This window comes from Bradysia coprophila, unplaced genomic scaffold (assembly GCF_014529535.1).
Source record: "Bradysia coprophila strain Holo2 unplaced genomic scaffold, BU_Bcop_v1 contig_24, whole genome shotgun sequence".
NCBI lineage: Eukaryota > Metazoa > Arthropoda > Insecta > Diptera > Sciaridae > Bradysia > Bradysia coprophila.
Genome location: NW_023503501.1, coordinates 2,719,830 through 2,746,800, shown reverse-complemented (window position 1 = coordinate 2,746,800; position 26,971 = coordinate 2,719,830). Strand labels below are relative to the sequence as shown.

At 36.4% G+C, this 26,971-nt stretch overlaps 2 protein-coding genes and 1 long non-coding RNA gene across 6 annotated transcripts in view; 1 reads left to right on the top strand and 2 right to left on the bottom strand.

Annotated features, from left to right (window-relative positions):
• The window catches only part of LOC119077839, a 39,693-nt gene extending 23,955 nt beyond the window's left edge, over positions 1 to 15,738 (top strand). Inside the window, exons 1-7 of one of the 3 annotated variants that reach the window (XM_037185158.1) lie at positions 4,779 to 4,888; positions 4,975 to 5,101; positions 5,164 to 5,421; positions 5,486 to 6,217; positions 6,275 to 6,370; positions 11,912 to 13,065; positions 13,096 to 15,738. In XM_037185158.1, the coding sequence (XP_037041053.1) occupies positions 5,035 to 5,101; positions 5,164 to 5,421; positions 5,486 to 6,217; positions 6,275 to 6,370; positions 11,912 to 13,065; positions 13,096 to 14,985 (4,197 nt within the window). In that variant the 5' untranslated portion in view covers positions 4,779 to 4,888; positions 4,975 to 5,034 and the 3' untranslated portion in view covers positions 14,986 to 15,738. Of the gene's footprint in view, positions 1 to 4,778; positions 4,889 to 4,974; positions 5,102 to 5,163; positions 5,422 to 5,485; positions 6,218 to 6,274; positions 6,371 to 11,911; positions 13,066 to 13,095 lie in introns of those variants that run through there. The other 2 variants (XM_037185159.1, XM_037185156.1) reach the window with 2 other exon arrangements.
• LOC119077841 lies at positions 1,104 to 4,781 on the bottom strand. Its single transcript, XR_005087890.1, has 2 exons — positions 4,443 to 4,781; positions 1,104 to 1,255 (listed from the first exon to the last, which is right to left on the bottom strand). It is a non-coding gene; the product is annotated as an uncharacterized LOC119077841 (long non-coding RNA).
• A 3,478-nt stretch (positions 15,739 to 19,216) lies between the features above and the next one.
• Positions 19,217 to 25,996, bottom strand: LOC119077838 (probable fatty acid-binding protein). Of its 2 annotated transcripts, none has more exons than XM_037185155.1 (3): positions 21,225 to 21,264; positions 19,605 to 19,876; positions 19,217 to 19,469 (listed from the first exon to the last, which is right to left on the bottom strand). In XM_037185155.1, the coding sequence occupies exons 1-3, from the start codon at positions 21,247 to 21,249 to the stop codon at positions 19,419 to 19,421; spliced, it is 348 nt and encodes a 115-aa protein (XP_037041050.1). In that variant the 5' UTR covers positions 21,250 to 21,264; the 3' UTR covers positions 19,217 to 19,418. The 2 variants fall into 2 exon arrangements, with proteins under 2 accessions (XP_037041050.1, XP_037041049.1); XM_037185154.1 differs by lacking the exon at positions 21,225 to 21,264 and adding an exon at positions 25,804 to 25,996 and having other exon boundaries at positions 19,219 to 19,469.
• Between the last annotated feature and the right edge of the window lie 975 nt (positions 25,997 to 26,971).

Sequence of the window (26,971 nt, the reverse complement as noted above, 5' to 3'; positions counted from 1 at the left end):
TCTAATGTCTGTATACATGTCTGTATACATGTCTGTATACATGTCTGTATACATGTCTGTATACATGTCTGTATACATGCAAGTCATGCAAGTCATGCAAGTCATCTGAGTTAATGTGTGGAGAGTGTTGCGTAGACAGGATTCATTTTTTGCTCAGATATTATACAGTAAAGACAAGTTAGGACCATAGAGGTAGACTACCTAGAGGAATTGTGACCCGAAATTCATTGCAAAATTATATCACACGGTTAGGACAAAGAGTTAACGAGCACAATAAATTTTAACGTTTAACAAAGACACAAAGTTTAAATTAATACATAGCACCGTTACCGCAGTACCACAATATTTACGTACATGCACATAATGCGTTAACGATCAGTAGTTTTGGAAGTATAGGGATATCACTTTTTACTGTTACGGTTTTGTCTGAAACTTTCAGTCTGAAAGTTTTGGAAGACAATGGTTTCACAGCAGGGTTTATTATTCGGAATTTTTCGGGAATTCTAAAAATCTGTAAAGTTTTTGGTTTAGTTTTTAGTAATATCCAAGAATTTTAGTGAATTTTAAGAATCAAATTCTTAAAAATTTAACAATTTAAGAATTTTCAACAATTTTTGAAATTTAGTTCTTGAAAATTCTATAAATTCCTAAAATTCTAAAATTAAAGAATGTTCAGAATTTTTGGGAATTGTTTTATAAAACTTAAGAATTAAGAAAAATTAAAATTCCAGATAATCTTCTTTGTGCCCTGTTCCACAGTCTACGTCGTTTTGTTTTTCTTGTAATTTCACTTGCGCGGGCATGATTAGTACCAACTCCACCACAACAACAAAAGCAGGAAGCTTTTATTGCCCAAATAGTACAATGTCCAAAGAACAAAGAACCTACCGAGCAATAAATTGTTTCTTGATCTACAATGTAATCCATTTAGTGCTGCAATAAAATTTGATTACATTCCATGTCCCGATAAAAACATAAATATTTTCGATAAAATACTTTCAATGGCAACCAACGTCTCTATCTTATTAGCTACGCACACCATAGTCTCATGTCTTAGTCGGAATATTTATCACGTGGATATTAAGATAAATTCCTTAACACTGAATAGTCGCTTCCGTGTTTCAAAGTTGAATTATTTTCCTCAGCTAAAATGCAATTAAAGAGGTCGATCATCGCACATTATGCACTAAAGCGCTAATGGAACAAAATTCTCAGATGTAATGTGTAGTAACGCCGTTAATCATTGTCCATTCATCTAAAAAAAATGTATCGTAAACAGAGTGCGCATTGTAGTCGATACGTACATTATTACCATTGCTAATGGTACACACACTGATTAAACCATTCACTCTTTTCACTTGCGCAGCAAGAGCTGTGTATTTCTATATAAAACCGATTTGAAATGTGTGTGGCCCTTCCGATGTTAATTCGGTGTGCATTGTAATCACTATGTGTAATTATGTGTGCAACCATAGTATAGCAAATTTCATCATTCAGAAAAATACCGTTTTTAGGTGAGGTAATATGAAGTGAATGATTTGGAAATGGTTTAACATTGTTATGATGGTTGGATGACTGTTCAGTGAATGTTCAAGTTATTTAAGAGCAAAACGAAACGCGAGATTCCATAATCAACAGGTTGATATAAATTCACCTGTTTAGTCGTTCGCTTGTGGTCAAATTTTCGGAAGTTAAAAGAGATCGGAATTTGGGGGGAAATATAACTTTGCAAAAAACCAATTCGGCGAAATGATTTCATTGACTTAATTGAATTCGTTTGAATTTATTTATAAAAAAGAATCAAAAGAAATTCGAACAACAAAAAATATGACACCATCAGGTGTATCAGGTTCATCGTTAAATCGCGCACACTTCTTCACATTTTCGTACGTCCGGATATTGCGAAATTTTTCCTTGTGAAGGACGCGTATCATTGTTTCTTTGCATCGGCTCTTGCCCTTGGATCAACGAAGAAGATTATGCTTTGAAGCATGGCTAAAAACATAAATTTATCACCACAGCAGAACACAGCAGAACGTTTGCTACATCTCTCTCATCATTACAACGCACACATCATGTCAGGTATTTTTCAATGCATGTGATCGTGATCATGTTGATGATGATGATGAGCGTTCTTCTTTGAATTTTTTTATTTTATTATTTTTTTGTTACGGAAGAATGAGTCGTCGTATAAGCATATGTTCGAATTATACATTTTTTATAGTGTACAGCCGCGAATAGTGCCTTAAGCTTATTGTATACGTGCATGTGTGTTGTAATACAAGAATTTTATCGCTATTAGTCAATATCGATTTTAAGCTGAGAATTTTTTTATGATTTTTTTCTTCTTCTTTAACAATTCAATTGAAAATCGCAATTTTCTGGACGCTTTGCCACTGTTGATGTCAACGTACACATATTCGTTCGTTATTAAGAATGAGTCATATTAACCTACACGATTAAAAATGAAATGTTTTTGGAAAATAACGAGACAGCCTGATGATGTTTACATGTTGGTAGGAACTAAATAAAAGAAATTCAACTTTTAAGCAGGCCCAAGTCCCGTTTACGGTACCAAAAAGTTTCTTTGAAATATTATGGCACGGTCCGCCTGAACTAAAATGAAGTTTTGCTTGAATGGACCTTAGAGTAATTTAAAATAGAGAGGAAATTTGTACGACGAAATGTGGTCCCAACATCAGTTTGCGTAATATCCACATTTCGTATACTTTTACACCAATACATGTATACGCTGACGCTATTTCGCTTTTAATAGTTCAATTTGCCCTAATACACACATACCAATAAACATTTCGTATTTCATGTTGGGACCACGTATTTTACGTAATTTTGTTCGAAATTTCCTATCTAGGTATAATTACTCTTAGGAATGGACTGAATAAGTAGGTTCGGAATTCAATAGGGGGACTCGATAGGAGTCATTAACAGTGTTCAGTAAAATCGCACCAGATTCTACCCCATACAAAAATCTTTGCTGAATAAAATTTCACCTACCCCGATGATACCACACACATCCCCATAATTCAACAAATTGAAATAGAAAGCTCGAAAGTGGAATCTATCCTGATGTACAACGGTACGTCTTCACAGCTTACAGATGTCAGAATTACAGCTGTTAGAGTTTTCAGAATATTGCAAAATTTCGAGTTTGTCGACTTAACTGCCATTGGAAAGCCCATAAACATATTCTTCTCAAACGGATTGTATCGTGTGCGATGTCATAAGTGAAGGTAGAGTTCAGTTTCGTGCTTTCGATTTTAATACGAATTATTGAAAGTGGGTGATATTATATAAAAGCTCTGATTTCATCCGTCAAGATAGAGTTCAGTTTCGACAATACCCTCTCTAGCAAACAAACTTCGTTTTGACGCTGCCAGAATACCACCTTATTCCTTTGTCTCTACACCGTTGACTAATTGCTAATTTTACATGTAAAATGCACCTAATGAATGTAGTTAGGCTGCTAGAGAGGAAGTTAGTTTCGAGCTTTCGATTTCAACATGTTGAATTATTGTGAGTTGGTGGTGTCAAAAAAAAGCTCTGATTTCATACGTCAAGGTCAAGATAGAGTTCAGTATCTAGCTTTCGATTTCAATGTGTTGAATTATCGATAGTGGGTGGTATTAGTGGTATCACAGGAAAGCTTTAATTTCATCCGTCAAGATAGAGTTCAGTTTCGAGATTTCGATTTCAATTTGTTGAATTTGTTGAATTAAAGAGAGTGTGTGGTAACATAGGAAAGCTTTAATTTCATACGTTAAGGTAGAGTCCATAGGAAAGCTGTGATTTCAATCGTCATAATAGATTTCAGTTTCGGGATTTTGATTTCAATTTGTTGAATTTATTAAATTAAAGAGAGTGTGTGGTAACATAGGAGAGCTTTGATGTCTTACGTCAAGATAGAGTTCAGTTTCGAGCTTTCGATTTCAATTTGTTGAATTGTCGATAGTGGGTGGTATTGGTGGTAACACAGGAGAGCTTTAATTTCATCCGTCAAGATAGAGTTCAGTTTCGAGATTTCGATTTCAATTTGTTGAATTTCTTGAATTAAAGAGAGTGTGTGGTAACATAGGAAAGCTTTGATTTCATACGTCAAGATAGAGTTGATAGGAAAGCTGTGATTTCAATCGTCAAGATAGATGTCAGTTTCGAGCTTTCGATTTCAATTTGTTGAATTGTAGCGGACAAATTTTGTGTATGGTATAGAATCGGTTGCAATTTTACTGTCAACTGGTAATGACTCCTATCCAGTTTGGGCACATTGAAACTAAAATTGGGCACATTGAAACTAAAATTGGTTTTTGCTCAGGCGTACCGTGATGGACAGCCACAATCAATCAAAAAGCCCCTCACAATTGAATCGTATCTCAATCGTTATACGACTTATAATTGATAGGTGTACTTAACATTTATTTACTCACCCGCACTTTATGACTAATATCAAAGTAATTTCTATAATACCCAAATCAGACGTATGATATTATCGCGAAATATTTTACGAAAATCGATAATTTTTTTGTTAACCTATACACACTCGCCGAAATACTCATGTCCAACGCTGACACCTATTTTCATTAAATCTTTCCACAAATTGGCATACACTCATAAAAATAATCATTTTATGGAAATTCGGACAAATAAAAATTGTATTGTTGTGTTCATCGCTGAGGCATGAGTTAAATGTATTCGCAAATAAAAAAAAATCGTAATCTCAAGAATTCGCCTTTATCTCAAAACACACAATAAAATAACGTTTGATAAAGTGAACACCAATTGTATTCTATTTATTTTCTTCGGTTGTTACTGAAAAAAGAAATAATTTTTTTTAGTACAATCGCGTACAATACGTGCAGTCATTGATAAAGACGTAGGTTTTTCTTTAAGTGATTTTCTGAGTTGAAAATTATTATTTTTTTCTTTTAGTAAATTCTTTTTGTTTCGCTTATTTTTCAGACATTTAATAGAGATCCGTATCTCTCGCACCTTGGCATCAATAATTTTTGAGGTTGTATTATGAGCGGCGTCGTACGTAATGGATTCTCAACGCTTAATCGATTGCTGGGAAAGAAAAACAAGGATTGTGAGTAGAACCAACATCTTTTTTGTTATCTCATTCAATACGGTTGAACTTTCGTCTTTCAGCTACACTGTCCAGATCCACATCAAACCTTAGCAAATCAGTTACAAATCTGGATGCATCTAGTCAACACAATAAAATAGTACCATTAGCAGCGAGTACAAACGCACCATTCGAGCAGACATTCCGGATAACAATATGCTTACCTCGTGATCAATTGTATGTCGCCAGAGTTGGGGCCAAAACAAAATTATGGCAACTGTTAGAAATGGTTTGCACGAACAAACTTTTAGACAAAAACAAATTCGAATTCCGGCATCCAAGTAAGTTTTGTTGAGACGACGGTCCCGTCCATACGAACCTAATGCTTAAATCGTTTTATCGTAGGTGATTCGTCGCAGGTGTACAGCAACGATTTAACAATCGGCGAAGTGGGACTGAATGAAATCCGTTTATCACTGAAAACGGACAGCCATCATGAACCCTATCCGAAATTCCACACCGACGAAATTGTCAAATTGCGTCAAAACAGTCGAGAATCGTTGTCATCATCCGAATTCAGCAAAAATTCCAGTCGACAGTACATCAAGACTACATCACCATATAGCTCAACAAATTCGCTCAGCTCAATGGATTCAACTGGATTGAATAGTCGACACCATCCACCCATAGCTCCGAGCCGGAAAAAACGAATCGCACCGCGTCCACCTAGTCAAAGTTCGCTATCCGAACGGTCAGATGTGAACGGTGGTGAGCATGTGTTTAAACAACCGCAGCCAGTAATGCCGCCGAAAAACTTTTTCGTTTCGTCGCCAAATCTAACAAACAACACCGATACCAAAGGAAACAAACAACACGAAGCGTCCGACAAGAAAATCCATCGAATAGAAGAGCAAGAAATTGAAAAGAAACCCACGCCACGACCGACGTCTTTGCACGGTTTAAGGCAGATCAGTGTACAAAGCAATGGCGACAATCGTGCAACGTACGCTGCTCCTTCGCCAACCGTTACTCCTGTCACTCCAGCGATTGTTGATGCTTCAACGACAGTAAACGATTCGCTGGAATTCAAAGACGAACGTCCCGAACCGGTTCCACGGAAGCGCACAGTTTTGGGTGGTGAGTTCGTGTAGTACTCGGTTTTGAAATCGCAATCAAAGCAAGTCTAAATTACAGGAAAGAAAAAAGCTCCATCTCCACCGCCTAGAGGACTTCCACCAGTTGCACCTCCGAGGAGTGTTTCGAAAGTTGATTTAACTGAACCAATCAATGGTAAGTCGGATAACTGTTTATTCACTACAGTGTGATCTAGTCGAAACAAGTAACTGATTCGATGGCTCGTACATACTCTTCCAGACAACAGGAATCATTTTTAGCTTTCAGCAGTTTCTTGAATTAATTTGAACATTGCAAAGAACAGAACTTCGTAATCTCTGACGGAATTTCATTATTTGATAATCTCACTCTAAGGTCTAAGCATACTATCGAATGGTCTTTTTTTAAATTGCCTAACTGATAAAACAGTTACATAAAGCAAAATCGGTTTGTGGGTACGTGTACACATCAATCGACTTTATCGCACAATTAGAATCTACATATGTGCTAGCTACTCAGTTAGATATTGGTCATGATGGTGCACAACTTAGAGTTCGATGCCGATTCTTCTTTCAATTCACTAAAACCTGAAAACAAATTGTTTTGCATTAGGTCAAGTACGTCGAACATTTGTAGCTGGAAAACAGTTTTTGTGCCACAAAATTTGTGGTTTAAGAAGGGTAATCACTAAATGATAATTTTGAATTATCGTAAATCCGTAATAGAGATAGGTGAAATCACAGAACATTGGCAATGAATGGCATCGTCAACTTATATCAACTTAGATACAATCGGACATTCAAATCGAGGACATAAAGACATTGTAGAATAGATAAGTTTACTCCCTGACCATGGACACAACTGAGTAATACAATCTGTGCTGAGTCGATCAGAGGGTAATTAGAATCACAAAAAACTGTCTAAATCGAATGCCGTAGCCTTGCACAAAATATTGCTTTGACTCAAACCACTGGAGACCTAATTGACCAAACTGCCCTGATAGACCTGGAGAGGCATCGCAGCTCCAGTTTTTTTTTTCAATTCTATCTCTACTCTACCGATAGAGTACGATTCACTATTTCACTTAAAGATGTCGCTGCAACATAGGCAATGTCAAGTTGACATTGTCAACTGAAAACTATTTAATTTCTTGACGGATTTTAGTCAGATAAAATGTCATCCTGTAGCCCATGACCTCAGGACTCTGTATCAGTAATTAGTTTTTCAATTGGTTCTACATTAACATGGCAATAAGAGTCTCAAAAAATGATATGATGTGAAATGGTGAATTCTATCGGTAGAGTTGACATAGAAATAGAATAGTGGAAAGAAAACTGATGCCATAACCCCTCTCATGAAAAGATTTTTGTCGCAGTAGCAATGACTGAAAAAGACTGAAAACTTACACTTTTCTTACAGAAATTTTTCGATGTACACAAAACGTACATGGTCGTGTGGGATGTCATTAGAAAGGTAATTGCATATACTTTCAAGGAAAGTAGAGCTTACGGAAATTTGGTAGCATCTACGACGAATTATGAGATGTTGAAAGGTTTAAGTGTTTGTAATGAATCGTACATGCTACCAAACTTCCGTAAGCTCTTCTTTCCCTGAAAGTATATGCAATTACCTTTCTAATGACACCCCACACGACCATGTACATTTAGTGAACCTCGAGAAATGTGTAAGTTTTCAGTCTTTTTCCGGTTGAAAACTTCAACTGCACATGAATGAATTTTAAACCCAATAACACTCTATTTGCCCCGGAATTACATGCAATTACCTTTCTAATGAAATCCCACACGACCATGTACGGCTCGTGTAACTGGAGAAATTTTTGTAAGAAAAGTGCAAGTTTTCGGTTTTTGATCACCTCACACTAGCCACACAAGCTTCGAAGAATTTTCTTGAAAGTAGATTTGGGTTCTGGGGTCGAATACCTTACTGGGCACATATAAAAAATACCAATAGAAAATGCGTTCGATTTTGGTAGGCTGTTTTTCAAAAGAATCCCTCTCTACGGTTTAGCAGCCTAGAACCACCTTACTCTAACCGTTCCCAAAATTATATTTCTTCGAATAAAAACTCAAGATTGATGTCGTTTGAAAGCTAATGCATGTGGTCTCACGACAAAAAACGATTCAGGTGGATAAGTTACAGTTGAGTGAGTCAGGTCGAGGAAAACAACTTCACAATGGCTCAAAAATGAGGAATTTTACTTCATCCATGTTTTAGTTGACTCTGACACTCTGACCAAGATTCTTAACTGTGTGAGATGTAACATTTAATCTACGTCCTATTGAATTGATCTTCTACCAAACTGACCACATTTCAGCAAAATTCTCAATTTATTTTCAACGACAAAATCCTAATTAACCTAATCGAAGCAAATCTACAGACGCCACAGATCTGTCTTAATCGTTTCAAAGGCAAGATTCAAAGAGAGTCTTTCGTCGCATATTGATATGTTGACTTTATTTTACGTTATACTCAAGTTACAAATTCGATTTTTAATATATTACCGCTGTACAATGCTAATCATTTACATTTTTATGTTTTATCTAATGGATCACTGTTTGTCTTACTATAAATTACAATTAGCACAACGTTTTAGTCTTGACTTTAAAAATTATTTGGCGCATAGTTTAAGGGATATGTATTTCACTGTTCTTCATTCAACGGTATCGTATCAGTATTTCGGTGGTACGAAAACGGAACGTCCAATGGAATTTTCCTCAATTTAATGTAAACGAAAAAAATGACCACACCAATGACCAGCAATGTGCCAACGAGTATAATCCAAATTAAAACGACATTACTCGACGTGTTTGATAGGTTCGCCGAACCTTTGTAATAGTCCGTCAACTGGACCAATTGGTCCTCGATTTTCTGAACTTTCCAAGCCGTTTCATTGAGCGTTTGGTTCACCTTGATGAGCTGTGCGTTCAGGTCGGTCGATGACCCATTGAGCGTATTGAACAGAGTCACAATATTATTGTCAACATCCTGAAATCCACTACTCACAATATCTTTCAATTGAATGACCGCTTTTGCTAGCGGATATTCCTGTAATTCATTCAGTGAGCGGTTCAATCCCTTTTTCATTTTTTCCGACTCCAATTCGACGTGGGACAGACAGATTATCTCCTGCATTTTGTGCGGAATGTAGTCCCGTTTCCTCAAATAAATTGAATGGGTGTGATCGATGATCAGAATTTTTTTCGACTGGAATGTGACGATAATTTCGTTTAAACGATCACAATGAAAATTATTGTCATTTATGTAAACGGCTCGGAGACTCGTCAAGTTGCTGACCAAACCTTCGGCATCCAAATCAGTCAGTTCATTTGAGTAAAGATATAAAACTTTCAATTTTTTCAAATTTTTAACCGCCGCCACTGGCAACTCCTGCAATTTGTTTGCACTTATCACCAGTTCAACTAATTCACCCAAATTGCTCAATAAATTATCGTCAATCTGCTCCAACGATCCGCCATGAATGTTTATCTCTTGCAGCTGTTTTGTGTTATCGAAAATTCCTTTACCAAGTGTATGGATATTGTTGAACGGCATCGAAATCAACGTTATTTCAGTGCAATTGTTGAATGCATAGTCCTGAATCACTTGAATACCTTGCTGTACTGCAGTGAATGTTTTTATTTTTGGCAGGGCGGTACATAATTCGGTAGTTATCACCGGAACTGTTGATTTCCTTATTTCAAGGTTTATAATTATGTTTGGATATGTTGCCACTGGTTTGAATGTGAAATTCTGAAGGCTGAGCGTCAGACCACTTATTGTACAGTTTTTAATTGCAGACATTGAGCATCGAACTAGATTTTCACCACGCGCTGTATGCATTTGAGCAACAATTAGCAGGAGAAATATTTTCACTAAATTCTGTCTCTCCTTGAGCTCCATTTTAATTTAATGCAATGAGATTTAAGTACAACACACAACTAGTTCTTTGTTCAAATCATTATGATTCTTGGCAGCGCAAAATTCTTATCAAATTAATACAGTGAGTAAGCCAGCAACAAAAAAAATGCCACAATCACTTATTGAAATTTATGCTTGGCTTTCCACAATTTTGTTTTATTAAACAAAGTCAAAAGTGTATTTCCCTAGCGAGATAAACTCTCAATCGAATATAGGAGAATCACATACACGTACAAGAATCTTCCATTTATCACCATTTAATTTCCTTAAGCGTCTTTGTAACATATCAACTTCTTCAATTCGTTAATTTAGGCCCGTTGCATTAATGTAAATGTCCGTCAACTGGTAATGATAACCAACACATCTCGCATACGATAACAGTCTCGATACGACTGACTTTCACAATGTAGAGCGTAAAAACACACGTCAGAATTTATTCAATTTAGAGGGGAGACTCCGTTCTCTCATTTTATTTTGGGTAGTGACCAACGACAACGTATAATGTTGCTTTCAATGCCAATGGTTCAAAGAATGGAAGACAAATACTGTTTGTTGTCGAGTGATGTATATGTGAATTCTTTTGATAAGATGCAACTAAGATGACAGATGATTTCGAGTCGATGCAACAGTGCGCGCGTGTGTGTGCGTGTAAATTTCACGTTTGGAGAAAATGTTCTTTTTTCGTTGGAGAGTTGACCGTTTCAAAAAAAAATGTGGAGGGTTTCACCGCACACTGAAAGAAAAATGGTTTAGAGACGTATTATCCAGTGGACTTTGTCTAGATATGTATTGGTACCTAGAAGCCAAAATCATTTTCAAAAAAATTCCTCGACACTGATGTAGCTAGTGGAAGCATGCATCATGCTAGTGCATCATGAAAATTTCTCCGGGAAATGAAACGTAAAAGATCGTATAGGCAGTGATTACAGAGGTAATTGCACGTTCTTTCGGGGCATATAGGGCTTATTGGGTTTAAAATTCATCCACACTGAGATATGAGCAGTTGAAAAAATGATTGAAAATTAGGCTATTTCGGTGAACTTCTAGCAGTTCCTTTGCATCCGAAATACAACGATAACGTCGATAACGTTTCTCTGATCAAAACTGCTCTTACCTTCGCAATGACACCAAACCAGTGTGAAGGTTGCAGCAGTAGTTCCTGCATAAAATATATCTTTTCGTGAAGACTTTCCTGTGTTTCCTGTGAATTATTCGAGTACATGAATTGAGTCACAGATTTACACTTCAAAGTTATATTCAACGATCCATCGATCCATGCATGTTTGATGTCATTACAAAGCTGAGACAAGCAGGCAAAACCGCTTTTCGTTGCATTTCAAACGCAGAGGAACCACGAGAAGTTTTTAAACATTTTTTCAACAGCTCATATCTCACCATCAGTTTGGATGCATTTTTAACCCGAAAGTTGTCCCGAAAGTATATGTCATTTAATTACCTCTCTAATGACAACCCTATTCGATCTTTTACGTTTCATGCACTTGGAGAAATCTACACAAAAAAGTACGTACTTTCGGTTTACCTCGCACTAGCCACACAAGCGTCTAAATTTTTTTTAAAAGTGGCTCTGGCTGCTAGGGACCAGTACCTTTCTAGGCACATATGAAAAAGTCCACTTTGTAAAAATCCGTCCGACGTTTTTCAAAAGAATTTCCTCTCTCTGTAACGAATTCCAAAAACAATTTTTTTGTTGTTGTTCCTCCTTTCTCCCAACATTTTGCCATCACATTTTTCCTAATTTTTTTTAAATTTTATTTTTAGACACTCCGGCGACACCAAATCCAAATGTCAGCAAAGTGATGCTAAACGTGAACAGCGACACTGAAGTAGAACCAATTCAAGAACCGAAAGAGACTCTCGTACGCTCAACAGCAAAATCACCTCCACCCCCAACAACACCACTAAAATCATCAGAAACACCAGTCGGTAGTCCACAAACTGAAACGAAACTTATAGCAAATGACGACGATGCATTGAGTCAAGAAATTGAAACCGATCTTAGCAGCACCAATCGAACGGATAGTTCAGACGAAGAGGAAACCAAAGTCTACAATATACAAATGGGTAAATCACTAGTCGTCGAAAAGACGCAAAGACACATCGAGGACGTTGAGGTGGTTGAGAACATCAAGAATGAAAACAAGGAAGTTATTGAGAACACCCAACAACACGTAAAGATAAATGGTACGGAAAATGAAAGCGTTTTGCTGAACAAACATTTGGACAATGCCAGAGAGACCACTCCATCGCCCCGTTCGGAATCACCATTGTGGTCGTATACACTACCAGCTCCATCCACATTTGCTGATGATAAAAATAGCGAAATAAGAGATGATAGTGACCGAAAGGATGGGTCGGATGTGAATGGGGACTTGTCATCAGAAGTGTCGGATGTGTCAGATGTACCAATCAAAGCTTTTATACAGAAACGAGTTCCCGTTGATTTTCATGCACTCGACGACAAATCGAATGCGGAAAGTAGTATGACCTCCGACATTGAGGACGGATATCAGGGCGATAAGGCTCGGTTCAGTCGAGGCGCTTTGCTCCAGAGTTTGGAAAATCATCGTGACGAATTTATTGAAAATGAATTCGAGTTTTTGGAGAAACTGGAAGACGATGACAAGCAGGTGGTGATCAAGAAGGATGTGCCAACGATAAATGGATCCACTAACGATACCGATTATATACCGATTCGAAAGCAGGACGTTATTAGTGAATTGAACAATGTCATCGTCAATAATCAACTGGAAACGGTAATTAGGAGGAGCGAAACACCAGACGATATCGAATCGGCGCAGAAAAGTTCCCTGTCAAATTTTATTATCCAAACGTACACAAACCATGTCGATGTCAAAACCGATTCACCAGTGGAGGAGAAAATTGATCAGCCGATCAAAAGTTCAGTGGACGAAATTAAGAAGCCGGTAGTATTTGATAGCGCGATCAACAAGCCGACAGTATGGGATAGCGAGATCAACAAGTCGGCAGCATCGACTGAGGACATCAATAAAAGTGATGACGAAATCGTATTGCGTCCTAAAACCGAGTACATACAGTCGAAGAGACCGAGCCTATCGAATGGAAATCTATTCAAATCGCCTCGTGTCAGCCGATCGGATTCATTCCATTCCACACGAAATGGGTCCACAGAAAACCTCGGCTTAACATCACGAAGCTCGTCGTACGTTTCTTTGGTGGGAAATCAAAGCAACAAGGCCACACCCAGAAATAGCCTTACCAATGGCTCATTGATCGATTCGAATCGTCGAAAATCGTCTAGTGAGTTGAGCATTGCTGATTCACCATCGTTACAATCACTGCTCGTCATGAAAACCATCTTGAGTAACTCACGAAAGAATAGCTTGAACGTCGACAGTTTGTCGAACGGATCGAAGGAGAATGGTGAATTGGATGGTGATAGTGAGTCGAAGAAGGGTTCTGTCGAAATAGAAGCAAAGAGTCCCGTTCCAGCTCCAGTTTACGACGACAGTTCGAAGGAAAATTCGCCACAAAACAAACTTCCAACAAAGCTAGATGAAGCCGATAATCCGAAATGGAAATATCAAGGGCCACCGGCTATAAATTTGGGTACATGGGGTGAACGACCCAAGTCAATGATTGCCATAAAAAACGACAACGATTACATATTCGGTGGGACAATCAATCCATCAGATACAGTGGCAACACCCTCTGAATCACCGATGGTTTCTGCAAAGACAATTAGTAATCCATTGAGTGTTGTTGTTGAAACTCCCGTTAAAAGTGTCGATGTTACCGATAATGTTGACGTTCCCGATAATCACCTACCAATTGTTCGAGCTGTTGTGAAGAAAGTGCAGCCCGTCGCCAACGTACCAACTGATGCGAGTCGGAACATCGAAATTAGACGACCAAGTTACGAAGTGACAACGATTGTAACCGAAAAAGTAAAGCCAGAGCCACGCGCTCCCCTGCAAAATCGGTTTTCTTGGAAAATACCCGCCACATTCAATCAACCCATATCCGGACACAATAATAATTTCGATAAAAAAGTTCCGACTGTACGTGGTTTCAAAGCTCCAGCAGATGCCATGAGTGACAAAGATCAAAGCATCGATTCCGGATACAAGTCGCTTTCGCCAACGGTCGTACTAATCAATTCGAGTAAAGATCCACCAGCAGAACGTCCAAAAACACAACCACCGCCAACAGTGGCAAAGCGACCCTCATTGCTGCGTCAGCAAAAGTCCGAAGAACCCAGCGCTGTACCATTTTCACAGTTCACGCTTCGCAAAACCGGGTTAAAGGAGAAAATTGTAGCCATGGATGCGGATAACAACGAATCGAAAAGCCAACCAACCGTCATCTCACCGCCAATTCAAACCATTCAATTGAGACAAAAACAAGAAATTAATATTCGACCCGTCACGATCCATGCAACGACAACCAGAATAACAGTTGCTCAGGAACCAATCAAACCGGCTGCTACCGTCGAACCATCCGTTCAACCGACACAAAAACTGGCTGTAGAAAATATTCGTCCGGTTGTATCTAATGGAACGACAGTAACAAAAGCAACGATTCCCATTCCGAATGAGCCTGTCAAACGATCGGTCATAGTTTCTTCACCCATTCAAAACGTTCAATTGAGGCCGAAGCAGGACACTCAAAAAGTTCGTCCGATTACAGTTCACACGACAGTACCTCCGCCGCCACCACCTTCAATCGTAAAACAAGTACCAATCGTCCGTGGTGTAATTAAACAGAAATCCTTGCCGTCCACTGCAGATCCTCGTGATGCGCTACTGGATGCGATAAAGAATTTCAACAAAGGCAATTTGAAGAAGAAGTAGTGAAGGTGAGAAGGGAAAGGGAAAAAAATTATTTTAAACATTTTGTGTGCCAAAAAAATTGGTCGATTGATTTTTTATGGGTCTGCTGCCTCTGCAATCGAAGCAAATTCATTTCTTAAAGCCAATAAAAACCAGAAATTGTCAAACGTTTTTCGCAACTGTGAAAAGAGTAGCGCAACAAAATCATAGTCAAAGCTCAACTATTTTCTTATTTTAATCGACCCGCCAACACGGTTTGTCTAGAGAGAGAGAGAGAGAGAGAGAAAACGCACAACAACACATCAGCTACGTTCAATTGTTTTTATAATTTGTTGCCTCAAATCAATATCACAATTTTTTGAAATTTTATCACATTAATAAAGACCTAGATAGAGAGAGAGAAAGAGAAAGAATTTATAGTCAGTTGTACAATGTACATTTTATACGAGATATTATTTTAGCAAAAAACGAAACATTTCTTACCAATTATTGATAGACGAGTGTGTGGTTTATTATATACTCTATACAATTATTATTACCTTTTCCAATCATATTTTATCCTTTCAAAACCCGACCCGACCGTAAAACGTTCGAGTTCTTTTGTTACTAATTTATTCATTGATAAAATTAACGGAAATAAATTGCACGATATTTGATGCAAATTAATTTTTATTCATTTCGGGTGTTTATTATGTAAATATTGTTTAGGCGGTAATGTATATTTGTTGAACCAATGAGATAAGCTGAACTTATTAAAAATTAATTATGGAAAAATTTTGGACTTTTTGTTTCGACGAAATAGACAAATTCTTTTGCTGGGGCTTTCGTTGGAAGGTTTTTATTTTATTTTACTGATAATAATCATCTTGGAGATGTCCCTTCAGAGAGACCATCGGATGCAAAAAGGGTTATCATTCTACTTTAGAATTTCGAAGTATGATCACAGTCACAGTGTCCCCGCGACTCCAACTTCACTATACTCAGCGAGCGATATATCAATCGATATGCGTCGAAAATTACGCTAGACCAGGTAAGTGGTAAAGGACAATCACTCAAGGAGATGAAGTAAAGTCCGACTAACAACGCCACAAGTTCAAAAGATTCAACGGAAATTATAAGTCACACCTTCATACAAAAAGCTCTGGAAGGTTACTTATGATTTCCAATTTATACCGAGACTTATACGTTGACTTATAAATTATAAGGTCGCTGACCATGATTTGCGGATGCGAAAACCTGATCATGATTTGCTTATGTAAATTTACATGTAAAATAAATTATACCGCAAATCACGATTTTCTTGGACTTTGATTTGCGGTATAATTTGTATGACGCTTTAGATACCTCCAAATATCGGTATCTATTGAATTTCATATGAAATACTGCAAATCACGGACACCATAACACAAATCTCGATCCAATTAAAATTTTAAACTTAATTAAAGAAATTCTTTAAATATTGATTAATTACGAAGCCAAATGTTCAATCTTCACAATAAAGTTAGCCATTACTCCTGGATGTCAAAGGATTTCAAGAAAACGACGTACAAAGTTAAAAATTGTCACAATACCACACATCATGGTCAGCGACCTTATATCATTCGCGCAAACTGTGTACTACCGATAAAAAATAATAAATGACCGATAAACACGCTACATAAAATATAATAAAGTGCCGAATGCGTAATTCCTGCGTACCGATAAAAATCTTAAAAAGTACCGATAAAAGGTACCCATGATTTTGCGCAGCGTTAATATTGACTGTTTTTAGAATTTGTGATTAAAGTTTACCTTTTGTAAAGGAAAGCAAGAGTCCGCAGAATCGCTGTTTGTAATAGGCAGCAACAGTCTTTAATCTGTAATGTCACAGTGTGTAAAAGAAATCGACAGTCTGTAATGTTACAGTTTGTAAAAGGGATCAATAGTCTGCAATGTCACAGTTTGTAAAAGAAATCGACAGTCTGTAATGTTACAGTTTGTTATATGGAGCGACCCTTTGTAAAAAAGTTTGCGAAACGGGTCAACCGTCTGTAATTTCTTAAAAGTCCAACGTGTGTGTTTCTAAAATACCTACTATCGAACGACTATAATTTCAGATAGACCCGTTTCTTAATGTAAGCGGTAGCAATCAAAAACGATTTTGACTATCCAGCATGAAACCGAAATTATTTCAATACAAAATTTGTCGTGTAACTTAGTCAGAAAAGTCCTTAGCATCCCTTTATTGTGGACCGTTGTATGGAAACCGTTTCACAAGAATTTTAGTTAATTCAATTAAAGCCTTTTTTAAGCTCATTGTGGGTCACTCATTTCGTTTTTGTAATAACCGTGTAGGTGCCTTTTGATAAAGCTTTATCTTGATTGAGGAACACTGTGTAATCTCGAATCCACGAAAATCTAAAATTTCCGAAACATCGGTTTTATTGGTAGTTCCGAAACACTTATATACCGATGTCAAAACACCAACTTCTTATGCTGAAGATTTCAGCAATCAACGTTCAAGGATCTAAACATGGAAGAAAACTTCTATTTCCGTCATCAGCTTATTTGAAACGGAGATAAATAAATGAAATTTCATTTTTCCTAAAATTGTGACTAATGTGACTCGTCTTTAAGTGTTCATATATAACATCTATATGAGGTCAATCGAAGGTTTTACTGTTTAATTTCTATTCTGCTTTTAAACCATTTGATGTATATAGTTCGTCAGATGAGGGCTTTTTCGCGATAATATCACCAATTGTGTGCTACAAATATCACTCACCTGAAGTATGAGCTAATAATTTAGACTGAATTACCTAATTTCAAATTTACAACTGTGATAATTAATATTGTATGAAGCTAAACAAATTTAAATAACCGATGCGGCATTTTAAAAACAACTTTTATTGCACAATGCTAAATGATAAGAGTTTTCACCTGCGGTTAAAGACGGTCTACAAAATTCAGTTATAGTATGTTCCGTCACTGGTTGTAAATATTTGTTTAGGCAAGTGTGAGGTTTGCGGAACGAGACGAAGGCGAGTGGAGTAATCACACGTTACACATTTTACATGTTTGTTGACGGTAAGTGCATTTTCCCTCTCACAAACAGTGATGTAAAGTGCACTTTACCGTGCATAAGCATGTAAAAGTAATTTAGACTTCAGTTACATGAGACACATACACAAAGCACCTCATATCAGTTCGTATACTAAGTATACAGCAGCATTTTGCAATAACCATGTTTAAAGACATTTTTTAAATGGAAGAAACTTGGTTATTACAAAATGGTGTCCCTTCACATAAAGCTCGGATTGAATTCATTTCGAAAAGTAAATGCAATGGAACTTCTACAGTATGTAGCAGTGGAATCCACTGAGTGGATATTAGTCAAAACATTATTGCATATTTGCTTAAAATTTCTTACATTTTCTATTTAGGAAAATTCTTGAAAATTTTCTTACAAAAATTGTTCATTTTATCGCAGAGACTATCTGTGTGGCTAAAACTGTGCCGATCAACATCAGGTTAAACTTGAAGTTCCTGAGTTTTGATTTGAAGCCTCACACATCGCTCTAATAGACGCTCTTACCCGTCTATACAACGGAAAGCCACTGATGCCATCAGGTCATTTGAAACAGAAAATTCACGCCGTAAGTGCGGTCGAAATGAATAGTGCGGAGATCTTTGTAACGTAGCGTCATTTTCATACAAGGAAGCGTTGAAACGTATTTTTTGGTTCACTTTTTCATCAAATCGTTCACTTAAAATTCAAATTTTAGGCACACTTACGGCGTGAATTGAGTAGATTTCCATCGTCTGAAAATTGTATTTTGTTCCTTATTAAGTTTTTCATGCTTTGCATCGAAACCCGTTCATTTTATCAATGAAGCACTTTTGACCTGAGCTTGTAAAGTACTGTTCGTAACTTGGCTTCGCCTCTGATCAATAAACTTCACGAAAAAATTCAACTTTACCGTCCTTTTGTGACGTAACGTAAATATCTAATGTCTTCACTAAAGGAATAATTTCTGTGGATGAATAATTCTGCCAATGAGTTGTTTTGTAAGACAAAAACTTCCTAAAATCGTAATAAAGTAACATTTAGTTATTCCCATAGTAGTGTACAATGCTTTCGCTATTCAATTGTTCAAATTCTTTCGATTTCCATAATTTCATAAACGCATTCCCGTGCACTGCTTTCTTATCGTCAACTATTTATGTGAGTCGACCAAAATTGCTTCGTAACTCATACAAAAAAGCCGCTGAATATTTTTTCAAAAAAATAAATTTATTTTGTAAAATGTCTTGCATCCAGTGCAGATAAGAAATCCTCCTTAGAGCTGCTCATTTACAAAATTATTTTTTGTTGAATTATAAGCCAAAAAATAAAGAGAAGAAGAAATAATACACAAAATGTATCAAAATGAATCAATGGTAAATATTCTAATCAGAAGGCATTGTCGATCAGCTTATACGACTTTGTAGTATCGGGTGACTTTAATTCCATCGAGTTCCATGGTCTGAAACAAAGATACATACACAATTATTGGATCTTGTCTCAAACGAATCACAACAGCGCACAAAAAACTTATTGCAAGAGAGATTCAAGATTTTGCCCTAATTTTATGCGCTGTTGGGCAGGCAGCTCATCTTACAGCAATCAATTCCGTATCAGTGAATACGCGATAGATGATGTGGCCCTTTTCGCCTTTCTGGTCATGAATCATTTTATCTCCATCGAATGTGATGACACTCTTAATTTTACGTCCGTCAAGGGTCTCTTCGTCGAATTCTTCGCCCTCCTTGAACTTGATGACAGTGTTCTTGAATGTTGAGCTGGTGGTGAATGAGTATTCGTCACCGTTTTTCGTCAATTCAACTGTTGGGTAAACGGAATTTCCGACTTGGCGGAGCATCATGTTAACGCCTGGAAGTAAACAAAAATATTGTAAAATTGAATGAAAGTCAAATCAAATGAAAACGATCGATTCTGAGGATTTTTAGTGTATCGTGTTTCGAAATGGGGCAGATTATTTGGTAAACTCATTTAACACATTTACAGAAATTTACCAAAATTTTCAGCATTTACCGAAAATTTACTAACCCCATTCCTGTCAACATGTAGGGGAGATGATAAATTTAACTCTATTGTAGCTCTCCGACACTCCTTTTTATGGGAAAAATTTAACTGACAGATTGTAAGATTAGCAGCGCTGACAGCGATTGAGAAACTGAATTTACCATAAAGTAAATTCGGTAAATATTTGCGGTCATTGTACGAATAGCACATTACTTAACAATGGAACAAATAGTAGCAATGGCGATTCTTGTGTGAATCAAGGCGTAGCCGAGGTCGATAAACATACAAGAAGTGCCATTTCCACCATTTGTTCCATTACCAATTTAGGTATTTTACTCAGAAATTTGAGGTAAAGTTTCGCCACCGTGAAGTAAAACTAACTTTACCTCACGTATTTGAGTATGTCTGTCACATGATTCTGACGTAATGTTAGTGTGAATGTGTGTTTAGAGCCTTGGCTCGTAGGTGTTTATTATAGGCTGTGTTCTGAATTGGATTAAAATGTGCAATCTGGAACAACAATTCGGATAATTAGCTGAGTGAACGAAGAAACGAAGAATGATTCAAAGGACAGGTGAATAAACGCACGAGTAGGTAAGAATGACGAGGACGTGCGAACGTTAAAAACGCACAACGGGTAAGGTAAGCCAAGAGTAAAGATAATTTAAATTTGGTTTGGTGACGTCGCATGTATATTGACTACATTGAATTGAATGAAATTGTTGAATGTTAGTTGCTACAGTAAAATATAGTGGCATATAAGCAAGGATCTCGAGAGACAACCAGGGTTTTTATTGAAAAGACAGCTCTGATCAGCTCTACGCTAGTGGAACCTTGAAGTTCGTCAATAATAGGCCCTGATTCGAAAACAAGTTTAGACTTACATTGCGGGCACATTTCAATTGTTGTTATAAGATTGACAGGATTTATTCAGTGTAATATTGAGCTTATGCCATGCCTTTAAGCTTTTACACTGAATAAACACTGCAAATGTAATAAAAACCGTTTAAATGTGTCCACTATGTATGCCTATACTTGTTTTCGAAGAACGACACAATCAAAATACTCAGAGTCGATCGTTTTAATTTGATTCAATTTTATGGAATTTTCCGAGAAACATTTCGTTCCTAGGTGTAAGACATTCACGTTGACAAATAATAATGCAACTGTTATCTTAAAAATTAAAAGAGCTCATATGTTGATCGAAGGAAGACATGCATAAGTGGCTACTAATCTAGACGATATCAGGTAATAGGATCACGGAAAAATAAATAAAATCGATTCCATTCGTCCGTTCACATATATTCAATTTAATCCCAGTGAATTAACTACAATCTGTTTAAAATGTTGTGTAATCTTTGAAATTATCGACGTAGATAAATCAAAATTATTTTAACTTATTTTTCAAATATTTTTTTTTACAGCTTTTCTGATATAAAATACCATTCAGAGAAGCTATATCTATATGGGAGTTTATGTAATGTCTGCGATTGTTTGCCTATTTTCGGATTGGCTGATAACGTTGGACCATAATTGATAAAAAAAAAACTTTTTTATTTTTATGTGAAGATAAAACATTCAACTTGACCATCAAAAATGACAACGATTTGTTTATATTTTCTTCTATTAAAATTGAATGAGAAGTGTAATCACTCGAAGTGTCAAGTAACGCACAATAAACAACCTCAACAACAAAATCATATTTCAAAAAATAATGAGACACGACACCAGATTGCCATTCATCACAATATGAAAGAAATTCATATTTAACACAGACCAACGATTTATTTGTTGAAGAAAATGTCGGTTATCTCATTATGTCGTAACGATGGTACTTCAAATAGAATTAAGTTATTTAAATGGTCAAGTGAAAGATAAAATAAAATGGAATGCTAAATGCTGGACTCAATGCTGAACTCATGCATTTATAACGAGCCGGCGAAGAAAAAAATTGCTTTGCTGGTTGGTTTAAACTAAACTGAAAACTGAATGTTTGTGCTTTGTTAGCCCGTTGAAATTGGTAGATTGAGGAAGATAGGTTAGACCCGAAGTTGACATGATTCTAAAATTTTCGATTTCGGTTTCAACACGAACCTGGCCTGACCCGAATCTGACCGAACCTGAACCGTTACTTTCGAAATTTGAGCTGAGCCTGAAATTTTCAAGTTGGGTCAGTTGGGAGAGTGGAAGATCATCTTCGGATCAAATTCGGATCGAACAAATTCAGGTTCTGGTTCAGTTCAGGTCGAACCAAAAATCGAAAATGGCAGGTTTCGGTCAAGTTCTGATCGAACCTGAAATCTTAGTTCAGGTTCGGGTCGAAATCAGGTTCGCGTCCCGATCAGACCGAGTTCGACTCTTACCTAGCATTACATGCTATGGATGCTCAGTCTGGAAAGTAAGGACACTTTCAGATAATAAAGACAATACGAAAGTGAATTGATGAGTTAGAGTCAGAATGGACGGAAGTCGTACAATAGCTTCTCTAGAGGGCATGGCAAGTGGCATAAGTCAGTGGATTCGCACTTCAATTTTATCCCTGTAATCCCTTTAATTCCACAAGGATCAAATATTAACTGATTAAGGAAGAGATTCCATTTCCTGGAATGGGTGCTATGCTATAAATATAAAGATGACGCATATGAACAAGAAGTGGACAGATCTTACGTTCCACTGACAAAATATTTATAAAAAAAAACTTTGTATCGACATCGACCATTAAAGAACCAAAGATAAATGATTCATTGCAGTTTACAAGGCCATCAAAAGCCATTCGTTTTGACTTCTAATATCAAAACCTAAGCCACGAATCAACCTCAATCTTTATCGCGTATTAACCTTTGTGCATCAATCAAAAAAATTCTTTTCCAATCAAACCCAATTTAAATTAAGAGACGAAAAAACGAATTAAAAAAAAAGAAGAAACTTCCCAAGCAACTGTTGTAATCTCATTCATTCACGGCTTATTGATAAATTGAATAACTTCATTGTCGTTTGACTTGTCGAACTCTATGACCGTCGCGATAACTGCCGGCGGACATGATTAATTTAAAATATATTTTTTGTTCCATGCAATGGCTAAGAACACTGCTCACTAGACACAAGAATGTATGTGATTGTTCTGGGATATGTTTTGCTTGTTTGTTTGAATGGCAAACAAATTATTCTTTACGTTTCTGCGAGCCCATAATATGCTTTGGAGAACACCATCGCAATGTGTTATTATGCCATGTTATGTACATTTTTACAACAATGTACAGTATATGGGCGAGACGTAGTTTTTTCGCTTTTAATTTTTGTGTACCCATTATGTTAGTGGAAGTTGAAAGAAAACAAATAGACTTATTGATAAACCGAAAATGGTAAATAATAAATCTTGTTTCAAATAAACTCTGAACTGAACATTAGCGACGCAACAATGTAGATTACAAAATGAAACAAATATCACCACAAGATAACAGAAATTTCTGTCTCTTGAAACGACAAGCTCGTCAGACGATACCAAATTAATATCAAATTTCATACCGAGCGTAATACAAACAACAAAACCGAAGAAAGTTACAGAAAAAATACATTCACCGGCAGTGCAACGATGCATTTTGTGTATAGAAATTGAATAGAAATTTGTATGACAATGGCGCGAAAAACGTGCTTTTCGACAACCTGTTGCATATACAATGTAAAATACGCTCAACGGGCATACAATTACAATTTTATTTACTGAAATTTACCAACAAAAATGTGGTGAATTTACCAAACTTGATCAAAAAAGAAGTTTGGTAAATTTGGGTAAATTCCCAATATTAGAGTGTTTAAGTGAGAGAGATGACGAAACTACAACCTATTGTTCCATCTCGGGGTCTGATGTCAGATTCTTTTGTATTATCGACAGCAGACCCCGAGTTGATTTTCCATCTCGATCTACTTAAACACCGTATAGGCCCTGCGTTCTCGTGTGATTATTGACAGATTTTACTCGGATACTCAACTATAAGAGCAAATTTGTAGCCCATTTAGGCGGATTTCTTCAAGTGCAATTATTTTCGTGCTTTTATCATTTTACTTTTTGAAACAAAAAAATTTTCGTTCAGAGAGATTATCAAAAAACGAATATTTTTCCGCCTAAATGTAGGCTATAAATTTGCAAAGGATCCATTGCTCTTAAACATTTTCTGACTTACAGGGAAAGAAAATGCTTTCTAGTTTGACAGCGGTTGTGGCTTGTAATTGATTCAACAAGAATTTCGTTGAACAGTCTAACAATGCTAGGAGAACATTTTGGATTTTGCAATTTTTTGGAGATCACTTTTTATGCCTCGGTACTAAATTCGGTGTAATACAAAAATTGGGAACAAGTTTTTTTTTGACAATTTACAAAGGAGAACACTTGAAAAAATTCTGGTCCATGCGGCACGCGCTAGCAGCAAGAATGTCATACCACATCCTAAAACTAAATCGAGCGAGTGGAAGGCGTTTTCTGATGGCATCAAATTGTATAACAAAGGCAAGTAAAAAAAATCAGCGAAGTGCGGCTCGTAGCTCGGATGTCGTAGGCCGTAAGTAATTTAATTACATTGCTTGCTTTTCTGTGAATGTTTAACGGGAACTTTAAATCAAAGCGTCGCTTTATGCCTTTGTCGTTTGACAAGTTACGAGCAAAGCTGCATTTTTACCAAATTAAATTAAGAATACCATAAAATGGACCATATAAAGACTTATTAGATGTGCAGAACAATATTTCAAAATTGCTTTAAATTGACGATGACGACAGATTGAAATATTTTTTGTCAATTAAATTAATAATTGAAATAAAAACGAATCGTGACCAGTAAAAATGCATATTTTTAACCCTTAACCTAACAGTTCTTTCCGGTTTTCGCATTACAATCGACCGATGTATATTATACTGCACATTACAACGAAATCCATCGATTTTCCAAGTAATTTAGGGCATCTGTTGCTCCATATAAAATTTTCGATTGTACAATATGATGACGGAATAATTGCAGTATAATTACAAACTGTAATTATCGGTATGTATTGCAAGAGGTGTAATGACAGCACCTCGATAATTTGAATACATTTTTTTTTAAACTGTGAAAAGTAAACATTTTTGAACCGAAAAATGGTAACGCAATCCACTAAACACTTTTATAATGTGAACCGGCAAAAAAGCCAAACAACCGATACAAACGTAGGTTGATGTGTATCGTGCTATTTACGTATTGAAAGTAGAAGTACACATCATCCACACTGTATGTACCATTGTTGAGAGAGAGAAAAAAAACTGGTGTTCTATTCACGGTTCAGCTAATGTTAGTAACAAAATTAATAATTAAAAATGGAAAAAATATTTTAAATGCGATCGTCAAACTTATTCTACCATAAACTCCTAATAATTATATTGTTGAAATCAACACGAAACATTTTGTATACAGAAAATATGGTTCCAAGTCTGTCTATATGTGACTAGAATATATCGATATATAGATAGTGTGACTACTATCCAAAGAAAAAACGATTCGTGTTACTTTTATTAACTTGGATTGGACAACGCACGAAACAAAAAAAAGTTGCAAAAAAAGCCAAAGAATTTTTGTTTTGCCCATTTAAGATTGCGTTTCGCTTGAAAAGCCGGTGTCCGCATGCGGCTTCTTATGAAGATTTATGAAGGGCGTAGTATATGGTGTGACTCGGCGTGTCTCAAAAATCGTACCATATTTTATAGCGTAACATGTGCAGTATCGAATAAAAAATAATCAAATTTCAATTACCAAGTGCCTTCATGTAGTCTCCGAAGTTTTCGGATTTTTCCAATTTGTATTTTCTTCCAACCCAAGCCATTTCGAATTAAATGTTTATTTCCGTTGGAACTCTTTGAAGAAAAAAAAAGATAATGTCACAGACAACTGTACACCTCGACTCTACCGGCTAAACTGAACGAAAGAAACTAATGTGTTTTGGGACGTCACTTGAAATTTATACACGATTATTCTTTTATATATATATAATAGATATACCATCCACATACATATGTTTTATGCGATGTAGTGAGTATAGCAGGGTTCCAACTCTACACGAATCGATTTCCCTTTTAGGAAGTTATTTTTCAGGAAATTATTCCCAGTATTGTCTGCAATTTTTTCTTTTTCAGTTTTTAGTTACGTTTTCAGCTTGCTTCCAACGAGTTTTCATTACTCAGCTCTTTTGTCCATGAAAATATACTATTTAGTGAGTTGAATATATTCGTTATTTTTCCGAGTCAGTTCTTTCCTGGTATTCCCGGTAAATACATCTACGAACTAAAGTTTCGCTTCGCTATTTTTACCAAGGTTCTGAACTACACCTCACAAAAAGGTAGTGTCCCAACGCACGTCAAGCAAAAGCGCTTCGAGTGACAGCTGTCAAATAGAATACTACTTGGTATGTAAAAATTTCCAAATTTTTTTACAGTAACAAAACTCGTATGACACACTGTCTAGTTTCAGTACTCTATTTTTACCACTCATGCTTGAAGCGCGTTGGGCGATCCAATAAGGACAATACGAATTTTTCTTCGATTTTTATGCATCCTGTCACAAGTCGCATTCGTTACATTTTTACCTTACAAAATGCTATATAGAATAGAAGAGAAACATTATGTCAAATTATGTTTGAATTCGGGTGTCAACCACCGTAGTGAGGGTAGTTACCCGTTCTTTCAGAAACTTAGTTTTTAGAATAAACTATAATGGATTTTAATGAGGTGTGGAACTCCTAAATTATTGCATCCAAGTATCTTATCTCTAACGACACAAAAAAAGGAAAACGAGACAAAAATTGTGAGTTATTGAAATTGTTAGTTATTGTAGCAGCTGGTTCTGTGCATTCTTTATGCACAAGTGTTTAATGAAATATATTCGGAAAGAGTATTGTTGAATTGAAAAATATCATTAACTTTGT